The sequence below is a fragment of the Pleurodeles waltl genome, chromosome 3_1 (genome assembly GCF_031143425.1).
Source record: "Pleurodeles waltl isolate 20211129_DDA chromosome 3_1, aPleWal1.hap1.20221129, whole genome shotgun sequence".
Lineage (NCBI taxonomy): Eukaryota > Metazoa > Chordata > Amphibia > Caudata > Salamandridae > Pleurodeles > Pleurodeles waltl.
The window spans coordinates 841,906,978-841,918,999 of record NC_090440.1 but is presented as its reverse complement, the minus strand read 5'-3'; the positions used below and the strand labels follow the sequence as shown (position 1 = coordinate 841,918,999).

Here is a 12,022-nt window from a genome sequence, read left to right as displayed (position 1 = left end):
AAAACATTCTGACCATCTCAAGACTCTCCAAAGCTTCCATTGCCCTGAGATATTTTTTTGAGTGGCTTCCCATCTGCTGAGTGTCTTCCCATATGCAGAGTGAATTGTTTCCCTTTAACTTGTCTGATACTATTGCCTTTGTTTCTCTGACTCAAGATGATCCTCTACTTCACCTGAGATGCTACATAGAGGTCTGGTTTCTCCTGTCCAATCCCATCATCTTTCTAATTCCCTGAGATGTTCTAAGCCATCGACTCCCCTAAAATATCCTGCCTTCTTCTTTCATGAGATCTCCCATAATTTCCTTACCATTAGGACTGTCACCTGAGATTACCTTACTCTGTAATACCCAGAAGTCCTTGGTCAAAGATATCCCATCCTTGCTGGTACTATCTCTTAATCTGCATATGGGAAGATATCCAATCTCCTGCTTTGCTCTAATGTGCCCTTCTTTTTTTAAGTATTTCCTCTTTGCTTTTGATTCCTACTCTTAAAGACCTTGAAACGCAGGATGAGGGGTTGAGCTCCCAGACTCAGTATCCTTCTTTGCTAACCCTTGTAAGGTGACCACTACTGATTTTGAGAAGTAAACAGCTCATTTTGTATGAATTCACTTTTTTCATCCCTTCTAAAAATTAAGTGCATTAATCATATTTTAAAGGGGCTCTCCAAATTGCCCATTTTTTCAGAATTGTAAAGCAGGAGTAAACTCACAGGTACTTACAATGCAGATGCAGACTATACAGTCATCAACAGTGGGTGGAAAAACATCCCCTTCGGTTCTTTCAATGCCTTCAAACAAACAGCCTGTAAGAGAGGCAAGGGATGAACAAGAAAAATCTCACATTGATGCTAAAAGTGGGACCTAAACTATATACTGACTTGTATGAAGCACATCTATGGCCTCAATACGTCTCCAGATACAGATGACCTAACCGTAACAGCAACTGGGATAGCTCTTACATAGCATTTTCCTCTTCACCTACTGGTTATTATGGGCATCTGAGCTTCATGTTCTACACCTAATCCAACTTGCAGCTTCCAGTCTCATAGCTGACCAAGATGCTTTGACAATATCACAACGTTGCTAGTTATACTAGCTAGGCACATCGTAGACAAAATACACCACTGACCAAGACATCCACACAATAAAACAGAAAAAGTTTCAAATAAAATGACCACATGCTGCAAACACCACTAAACTAGAAACGCCATCTTATTGATATTAGCTATGTCAAAGCACTGACTGAAGCTCTCTTTGATTTAATTTGATTTGATTGTAAAATTTCTATAGCACAAATACCCAAAGGGCGTCTTGGAGCCAGCTTAATACTAAGACCTTCAACCTCGAACCAGCTTAAATAGCTGAAAGGGGAGCCAAAAATAACCAGGTTTTTCGTAACTTGCGAAAAAAAAGAAAATTATCCTGGCATTTCAAAGAAAAAGATAGATCATTCCACAATTTACCTGCGGAATGTACAAAACTACAACCGCCCCAAGTCATCTTCTTTATCCTTGAGACAATCACAGATCTGGCGTTGGCAGATCGCAATCTCCTTTTAGGTGAGTACCACTGAAATGTACTCTTAAAATATTGTGGTCCCACTCCGTGTAGTGTTTTATGAGCTGGCCATAATGCTTTAAAGACAATCCTTTTTCTGACAAGGAGCAAATGGAGCTCCACCAAAGCAGCAGATAAGGCCTTACATTTGTGAATTTTCTTGATCAAAGGACAAGCTGTTTTCTGTAGCATCTGAAGCGTGTTTAACGGTCTCTGGTTAATGCCTAAATAAAAGGCATTGCAGTAATCAAGCCTAGACAAAACTACTACACTACAAAACTACAAGATACTTTTGACCTGTGTGACCCTCACCTCTAGATCTCTCTTTCACATACAGTATACATGTCAGGCCAACAATCATCTCAAAAACAATTTGGTATACACCTCTTTATACACCCCCTCAATCAACTATTAGGCATCATGCGCCAATCACTGCAAATTCATTTGAACTGATTTATGCACAAACACCACCAATATGCCCAACCTGCCTCCGCATACTACTGTCATAATTGTTAGTCAAGAATTCAATTTCCTGTGTTGAAAGAAATGCCTTATTGAAACCAATGCGATATAGTAACCTGAATAAACAAAATAATACATATTATAAATAACTCCGATGTGCCTGAAAATTAAAAACATTGAATTGTGATAGTGGATATGCTGCTATGGAACAAAAAATAAGAAGAGTAACACTGACCTTCACACGAGGGACAGCATTCATCCGGCATTGGAACAGGGTGGGAGCAGGGTACACTGCAGGTCACATTGTCGCACAACACAATGCCAGCCTGCAAATTACATTTCAGTAGAGAGATATGTTTGTCTCTGTTCACTCTAAGATAATACACTATAATCTGAGAAACTACGTAGTAAATACAATATCTGAATAAAAAAATGGCATGTAGGTCATTATTTTAACACCAAAGGTGACCATCAAAGTTCTAACTAAGCTATATCATTGTTCCACTTTCCACAATGAAGACAAAATGGATGTTATTTTGAGTATTGTGAAATTTAAATTGTCTGGCTTTTACATCCAAATATACCCTCACAGAAAAAAAAACATCAAGGCAGCAGGTCCATCATGACAATTTGGGTAGGGGTTCTGACTATTGAAACAGGAATAACCAGTATGAAAATGATCATGACCAGAATATTAAAACCCAAAATATAGACAGGTAAGTATGTGTTGATATTCTACACTAAACGCCATACATATGAACCTCCATATATATGTACCTATACATAGTCACAAAAAAAAACAAAGGTTACAGGGACGCTACAGTTAGACTTACATTTTAAGCATACAAAACCGTTGAAATTCAACTGATATAGTTAATTATCTCAAGTAACTATAGCTCATGCCCTAAGGTAACTATAACTAGCACCTCGCCATACAGCAATATGCTGTAAAACGAAGATTGGTTGCTGTCATCAGTCATTTGAGATGTCATCAGTGATGTCATAAATGATATCATAGGACATCGCATGAGTAATGTCATATTCACTGTCATAAGCAGTGCAAGGCGGGGGAGCAAGTTATAGTTAGTGCTGCTAACTATAACTGCTTATTTTCTGTGTATTTTTTGTTCAAAACGTTAACGCTGTCATTGAGAAATTTATCTAGCTATAGCGTTACTTGAACCTTTGTTTTTTTCTGTGAATTACTAAGGTTTTTTTTAAACGAACACAAATACTTTTATTACATGTAACTATAACGTTACTTTAAACTTTGTTTTTTTTCAGTGAATTTCTAGTTTTTTTTTTTAAAGTAATTTAATTTGTTATTTACTGCTAATCTATAATAGAGTAGTGAATAAAACACTATTTTGTGATGGCTCTCACAAGACGCTTGCGAAAGCTGGATGCATAATCCCCTACGTGGACTCTGAGGGGCTGTACTTTCTGTTGGGCTTTCGTGAACTGTAGAATTCTGAACAAAATATAACATTACACATAGTCTTTAAGGTACAAAAATAAATTGAATACTATAGAAGACATAAAGGAAGTATTATTTTTACGGTTTTGCAAGACACCCATGAGACACTCTTGCAAGATGCCCAGGAAAGGAAGCATACCTTAAGGAAATATTCTGATTGGTTCATATGAATTGCTTCATTTAGAAGAAGTAAATTCCATCCTTGTTGGTTTATTTCACCACTGGACTTGGTAGGAGTAGACATATTTAGCTTACTCTCCTTTCCTGTATGGCTTGGAAGAGACAGATGCCTTCATCCGATTCTGATGAACAGCCGGCCCACCCCAGACACCTGAGCCACCTAATGAATCATTGGTGTGGCAATTTTGTTAAATGAGGCCAGATTCCAAGAAGGTTTGTGCAAAGTATGTCACCTGTAAACTTTGCAGCAAGGAGTTTAGCTGGGGAAGCAGAAATAAACAATTTAGCATGAGTACCACAGGCATATGAAGACACCTGAGTTCTATACATCAGCTAAGGCTTGTACCGGCAGAGTTGGCTCATGCTGCGGAGCTAGACAACACTACAGGGGCTTCAACATCATTTGCTCCAGGAGATACTGTGCTTGCACATGTTATAAGTGTACAGGTAAACAGTATCCCTGCTTTTTTGAATCAAGACCTATTTTGCTGCCTGTGCAAGAAGTAAATTTTTTCTTCAGAGACAAGCAGATCTGCCCAGGATGAGCTTGCCCAATAGTACAATTGACCCCTAAGCTGTAGTTTCTTTTCTGAACACTTTTTCGTAAATGTTCCTCCTTTTGTTTTTTAAGGAGATGCTGTTGGTGTTTGTTTCACATCTCATGTTGTATGTTTTTGTTCTACCCTATTAAAAATAATATAATTACCAAAAACTATTAAAAATGTTTGAAAACACAACAAAAATGTTTATAGTTGTTGAAAACTGTTAACAAAAATAGATCTTTTCTGTGAGGCTTTAAACTCTTGTGGGAGTGAAAGGATGCCACGAGTTTCACGAGAGCAAGCACTCTAATTGGCTTGTTGTTGGAATGTTTGAAATGAAATGGTGGCAAGCTGGTCCCCTCAGTTTAGAGAGGAGGTGTGTAAGGAATAAATACTATAAAGAAAATAAATATCCATTGTTTTTAACTAATTTTTATGATGTATGGGGACTCTCATGAGATCGTGAATAGTAAAAAGAGATAGATAAGTTCCCATTATACTCTGTTAGTAAGAAAGCATATTGTGGTCATGGTTTTTGAGAGGAAGTGTTTAAGAGATAAATATTGTGATGAGTAGATGGTTAATTCCTATTTTCCCCAAAAAAGTTACAATCTTGCAAGACTCTCTGGGGAACAGTTGAAAGGAGTATGTGCTTTTTGAATAGACTGTAATATGCACAATTATTTTAAAAAAGTGTTACGATCTAGCAAGACTCTTGCGAGAGCTGGCAAAATTTACAGTCGAGAGCAAGCATTTAGATATATATATATCCTATACAGAAGGAACATTTGTTTGTTTGCTAATAACTTCGGTCCTGTTTGATGAATCTTCAAGAAACTTTATATATATGTGCACACACACATACATATATATTTTTTTTCACTGGAAAAAACCAAAGGTTAGAAGGACGTTATAGCTAGATTCTGAATTTACATGCACAAATCATAGAAATTCAGCCTTTATAGTTGGAGTTATTTAGCCCGCCATGCACAGTTTTCTCATTAATAATTTGTTTTGCAAATGTTTCAGTCATAATATCAATGACGCCATAGAAGATGTCATGAATTATGTAATATGTGAGGTAATTAGCTGTGCAAGGTAAGGGTGCAAGTCATAGTTACCTTAAGGCACATGTTATAGTTACTTGGAATAACTCTAACTATAACATCAGAATATCTATGGTTTTGTGTGTGTAAGTTCAGAATCTAACTATAATGTCCCTCTAACCTTTCTTTTTAAGTGAATTTCTAAGGATTTTTAAATTCTAATTCCTAATTATAACGTCTTTGCAACTTTTTGTTTTTCTGTGAATATTGCTGTGTTTTTTTAGCAGGGTGCTAACAGTAGGGCCCGGTGTGCAGCTAGGTCTGTGGCCAACCCCCCCACCAGGTATGCTAGGAGGGATTAAGGTTTAATTTCTGTGAATTGAGCACTGGTGCCAGGATGCATCTTGGCTTGCTTAGTTATCCAAGAAGAGGCCACAGTTTTGTGCAGTTTTGTGCATAATGTCTACCCAATTTACTTTCTACTGCCTAATTAGTAAGTGCTACATCATTGAACAAATGTATAGTTTATATTCCACAGGGCAGCTGTGTAATGGACCACGAGGTAATGTCTCCAGTGAAATTGCATGTCTGTAAATTTGGCAATATGATTGTTCCTCCAGCATCTTCATACAAAAATATGCAATAACTTGCACCCTCATGTAGAGAAGACAACTAGACTACAAACAGTTAAATCTCCAAAGAACAAGGGTACTTCCACTTAATTATATGCAATAAGTGCTTCTTGCGTTTGGTGGAGATGTGCTTATATTCCTCTGCATCACAAATGCATTTCTAAAACCAGCTGGAAATGTGCTCCGGGGGCGTTTTAGTAAGATGTCCATCACCGTGGAACAATGTGGGAAGACGCTGCATAACACTAGCATATGTGGCAGAGCCAAACGGGTGGTGCTTCTAGCTCATTTTACATACTTGTAGTAGTTAAAAGTGAGAACGACGATCTCTGGCCTCAACAGCAGATTAAAAGAAATAACCCACTCATTACAGTGACTACATAAGAATATTGCTCTAAGGAGTGCCAAAAGTCTCCTTGGGACCATGGTCGAAGCCTCAAAACCCCTGCGGTCCCTGCCAGCTTCCCACCTCCAGCCGGAGCTGGCATTTTCCCCACATGCAGGGAGTCAGCCCTGGCGGATAGCGGTATCCACAGACATTAATGGCACTAGAAGACTACTGACTTTGCATGGGCTGGCCCAGGAAGGTGGGGTTACCCGGGGCTTATATGCTCCAGGAGGAGTGCCTCACAGCCCCTTTCTCACTCTATTTACCTGGGGAGTTGGTGGCCGCCAGGGGCCCTACAGGAGCATTAAGAGTGGTCCACACAGCCCCCTACAATTCATTATTTGAGCTCTGCCTCGTCCCAGCCAGGGGAGGGGGAACCGTATGCCCCCCTCCAATTATCATATTAAGCCCCAAGGAGATGGTGCTCCCTGGGGCTCTAAAGAGACCATGGCGGTGCAAGCCCACCTCCAATATTTTAATAAAGCTCACAGACTGAGCAGGGGGGCAGCTTATACCCCCCTACACATTTTTTCATTTATGCAATTCTCACAGGACCTGGTCCACCCAGCAGCTAATCTTTAAACAAGCACAGGATACCATGCTTGGGTTTTGTTTTCTTTCAGTTTTGCCGCAGATCCTCTGTGATGTCACAGCAAAAACCTTCAAAAAATGCTTTTTTGCTCTGGTCAGCTCCTTGGGGGAAACCAGCACCAGGGATAGGGGGTCAGGGCATTCCCACCCTGTCCCTTTTTCTGTTTTTTACTTTATGTTTGAGACTCAGCTTAGTGTGAGTACCAAAATAGTTGCCAACACTTCCTCGTTGAATCAGATATCAGTAAGGGAACCGTTGAATCCGTGTAGGATTCACCTCCTTAAATAGCTATATTTTGTTTTCCTATATTAATAACTCTAAAACTACTCAATGGATTTACACCAAATCAAAAAAAGGGTTATTTCTGAATCAAGAGCTATGTTTCTGTCAAATCTGATGTCATTCCATCCAGCGGATCGGGCTGTAGTCGAGTCTAAATATTTCATGGAGAAAACACATTGTAGGACCCACCCTTTCTCAGCCTCCTGCTTAACGAATCACCCCAAAACTTTCACGACGCAGCTAAAGTGAGTGGTGTACTAATTTAGGAAATTATGTGAAGATTTGTCATACCACGCAAAAGTTATTGTCATAACAAAAACCGCTAGCTCCTAGCGTCTAACTAACCAACTGCCAGGTTTTTTTATACATAAATACACACATATATATATATATATATATATATATATATATATATATATATATATATATATATATATATACATATATATATGTATATATATATATATATATATATGGAAAATGTCACTTACCCAGTGTACATCTGTTCGTGGCATGAGACGCTGCAGATTCACATCAATGGAGCCGAAATGGGAGCAGTCCCTCGATCTCGTGACTCGAAAAGACTTCGAAGAAAAACAACTTGTAACACTCTGAGCCCAACACTTGATGGCGGGATATGCACAGCATGTGTATCTGCAGCTACACATGCCATTGAACATATATATATATATATATATATATATATATATACACATACACACACTCACACACAAAGCATATAAAACAGTAAAACAGTATATCCATGCCTCCCTCTGTGCAGTTACCTCCTCAATATCTTGGGTTTCAATATTTAGGTCACAAGATTGTGACCACTCTGTAGTACATCTCCATTATTTCAAACTGCAATTGACAAGCCAGCATGTCAAACTTGTTCTCACTATTTTATTCTTGAAGATAGACCCCCAAAACAGAAGTTCATCCTTAGGGCCATCATAATTAACTTTCTCCATGTGTTGTAACTTGCCTCTCTGTGTGAAGAGAGCATGTAAGATCTGTTTTTTTCATGAGCACCATGGCATAGATGCAGTTTCCTGAATTGGCAGTCCCCCTGATGTTATTTCCTCTAGTATCAGGTCTGACGCAAACTTTTTCCCAGTCGCAGAGCTGGCTACACCTCAATCACTGGAAATCACTGTATTTCCTCATTCTCTAAATGATTGTGGAGAACAGAGATGACAGTGGACAGAACATGTACTCATTTTTGTTGGTGTCTCATTACAACCCTCATCTTATTCAGATCATAGAAATAAGCTGAATTTGTTTGAAATCCAGTATCTTTGTTTGAAAATATTTTATGTTACCCATTCTCTTATATGACGCATACAACACATCAAAGTAATTTAATCATAGCTCAGTTTTAGAAAAGTAAATATAGACGTAAGAATTACCCACCTACCTGGCAGGTACAGTGTAAACATCCAGCCTCAGTCCAAAGGCTTCCATCTACATGTAGTACCTCTTGATGCAAACAAGATGTGGGAGGAGGTGCTGAGGAGTCCAGTTGTGTTCCAGGACTCAAAAGATTGATTGGTGAGTCAAGAGGAGGTTGAAGAAAGGTTGGCTGTGATGAATCACCACTCAGTGCAATTTGAGAGATTTTGGAGGCCTTCTGTGCTAGTGGTGGATATACTGTGTTACTAAGTGGTGCCAAGTGAGTCATAGTTGTGGGTGCTGTAGGTGAGGGCATGGTCGTGAAAGGTGCCACAGTAGAATAGGTTGTAGGCACTGCCACTGAGGATGTGGCAGTGAATGGTGCTGCCTGAGTGTGGACTATATGTGTTGTTGTTGAGACTGTGGATATGAGAGTTGTCAAAAGAGGGCCAGTGTTGGTCATAATGTGCACAGTGTTGACAGGTGTCAATGGAGATTTGATTGTATGTGTGGGAGATGAAGGCTCTGTGGAATGTGTTGTTGTTGCAAACTGGGTTGTAGATGTTGCTGGTAAAGGTGTCAGAGGTAAGACAGTGGTGGAAAGAGTTAGACTTATATACTTTGTTGAAGGTGTGGGTGGCGCAGATATGGACGTAAAGGAAGTAGAGAGGAATGGATACAAGTTAGACTTATTTATGTGCACACTTTGTGAGTGTGTGGTAGTAAATTGGCTCACTGGCAGATTGGTCTTTGGTGCCACTGGTGTTGGGGTACTGACTGTAGCTATTTGCAGTGAGAACTTGGAGGTAAGTGGAACTGAGGAGGTTAGAGGGGAAGAGTGAGAGGGGGATTTTGGCAATGATGCTATCTGGGGTGGTTGTACAGTTCCAGGAGAGGGGAAGAAGTATTGTGAAGGAGGGGAACTTGGCGTCACTTGGGGTAGAGTCATAAACGCTTGGGGGTAAGGAGGCAGAAATGTTGTGGGCAAGGCATCCTTGTGTGAACTGAACATGAGAGAGAGTGTGGCCCCCAAATCAGTCAGTTCTAGAAAAAAATGAGAATAACTTTGTTACTAATGTAGCAAACACCAGGGCTATAGTCATGTGCAAAAACTAATTTTCACTCTCATTGTTCCTATATTTAGGAAGCATTCCTCTAAAATTAAATCAGGCAGCCATGTCAAGTATACCTCTAACTATTAAGAGGTGTTGATGAACAATAACTACTCAAAGTACTTCATATTCTCCATCATAAATGACTCTCTCAATGTTGCTTTAGTCAAGACACTTTTCTAAACCCCCTGTCTACTTCCAAGAGGTCAGCTTCTACCCTGCACTTCTAAGCATGCTTTAGAGCCAGACAGCCCATCTGCCTAACACCTTATCTCTTCCTCCTTTTTATTTCAAAGACTATGAAGCCCTTTCAAAGCCTACCACCTCTAGAATCCCATGGCTCTTTACTCATCTAGAATTCAAATATCTTTCTCTGACGTTTGTCGCTGGTTTCATTCTCTACTGTTGATGACCGTTGACCTTCTGATCTCTATACTGCTTCCGAAAAGTGGAAAAAAGAATCTGAAGAGGGTGCCCACCTGCTGAGGCATTATGTCCTTATATTCGATATTGAAGAGGGTTATCTGACTGGTCACCACCAAAAGAGAAAAAAACAAGAAAAGGAGGCAATGTTTCTGCAACTGTCCTTTAGATGTCAGAATAATGCATATAAAGCGAACCTAGAACAAGTTCACAGTACAAATCAGACAGCGTGTAAGCAGCTCCCGGACCAGCGGTCACTAACAAATCACAAATAAACAAATAGGAATACGATTTTGAAATATACAAAACTGCCTTAGAATTTTGGCAGTTTTACTGACTTTAGTAAAGTATTACCAATGTATATATGTATACTACAATCCTGAATAGGTCATGGAGCTGCAACCAACAATTGTGCAGGGCACAGTTTGGTATGTGAATTAGAGCCAGGCTATATTTGCCTGCTGACTCAAGTAAACAACACTACTTGTTACTGTATTGCATTAGGATAGGGAGGACGTAACCATAGCTTCTGGGGATAGTGAAAATATGGAGGGCCAGATTTACAAATTGCATCAGGTTTGCATTACTTTTATAACACAGACTTGACGCAAAATACTTTTCAGGATTTACTAACCAACGCAAATTGGTATTTGCATTGGTTTGCAACGAAAAGTAATGCGAACCGGCGCAATGCACTGCTTTGTGTTACTCTGGGTCAAATGGGAATTCCATGGGTGCTACATGGTCGTTCCTAAGTAACCACCAATGGTTTTTGATGCAAAACCCTAGCTATCAAAAACAGAAGACGGGGTTTGAACCAAAAATGAATGCCACTTGATGGCAGCTGTTAAAAAGGATAATTGCTTTTAATTTCTCTTTTTTCCACTTTGTGTGTACTGCACAGTACATCACATATGCAAAGTAGGAAAAGTTTTAAAGTTTAAAAAGTTTTCAAGTTAATCTAAGCATGGTATTTTGGTATCCTTCCAATACAAAACTAATGCTAGACTCATGCAGACACCTTTGCACTATAGTACAGAGATGTATGTGTTTGCTAGGCTACATGATTCTGTGCCAACGCTGGGGAAAGGCCAAGAAAGTGCCATATTTCTGCACATATGGTGCTTTCCTGCTCTCGGCTTGTCATACAATGCAGCATAGCAACTTTGGGAACTGTGCTGCGTTTTGTGACAGGTTCGTATATCTGGGCTTTAGTGGGCATCTTTGCTTGTCACCATCTTTGCTTCCCCTCACCAACTTTGTACTCACTTTCCACATCCTGGAAAACAAATCCAGTATCTCAGTCAGATGTTGGATAGCTGACAAAGGGCCAAACTGGTTGAATGGGGTGGTATTCATAGTATTTGCTTGCCCACCCAAAATGGATGCCTTGCTGTCAAATGGACTTTCTGAACGTATTGCTTCTAAGCATCCTGGTACAAACAAAAGACTTTGGATCCCCTGATTCGCAAAAATAGACACCATTATCAGGACAGTGAATTCCTGATAAGGCCATCTCTACTGAGTTCTAATAACCCCTTCATGCTGACCAATGCATTGGTGCCACGGATTGAGGTTGTTTTCAAGCAGGCATTTACTAATAAACAAAGTTTGAGTGTGATGTCTTTGTTACGCATTTCTGAAAAGGTCTGTCATCCTCTCACACAATCACAATGATTGTTTACTTAGCAAAGTCCTATTTCGCAAAGCCAATTCTCGATAGATAACCCAACATGTTACTCTAAAAACCCACACACATATTAATCTCAGTTAGCCGAATGAGTATTTCGAGGTCAATAATGCGAGCACAACTGAGCTGTACAGCTGCAATAATAGTGCCACGAGTGCCTTGAGAATTAGACATAAAAGTGACGTTATTCTTATTTTTGTTGTATTTGTGTATTATTATTTACAATAGCAGAAGTAGTAACAG

General features: G+C 39.5%; 1 protein-coding gene across 2 annotated transcripts in view; it reads right to left on the bottom strand.

The window, feature by feature from the left end:
- VWCE (von Willebrand factor C and EGF domains) overlaps positions 1-12,022 on the bottom strand; it is a 424,528-nt gene that overhangs the window by 142,445 nt on the left and 270,061 nt on the right. For both annotated transcript variants that reach the window (XM_069223762.1, XM_069223763.1), the window contains 3 exons: positions 8,580-9,598; positions 2,259-2,349; positions 725-807 (listed from right to left, as the gene is read on the bottom strand). In XM_069223762.1, coding sequence (XP_069079863.1) covers positions 725-807; positions 2,259-2,349; positions 8,580-9,598 — 1,193 coding nt within the window. The remainder of the gene's footprint in view (positions 1-724; positions 808-2,258; positions 2,350-8,579; positions 9,599-12,022) is intronic.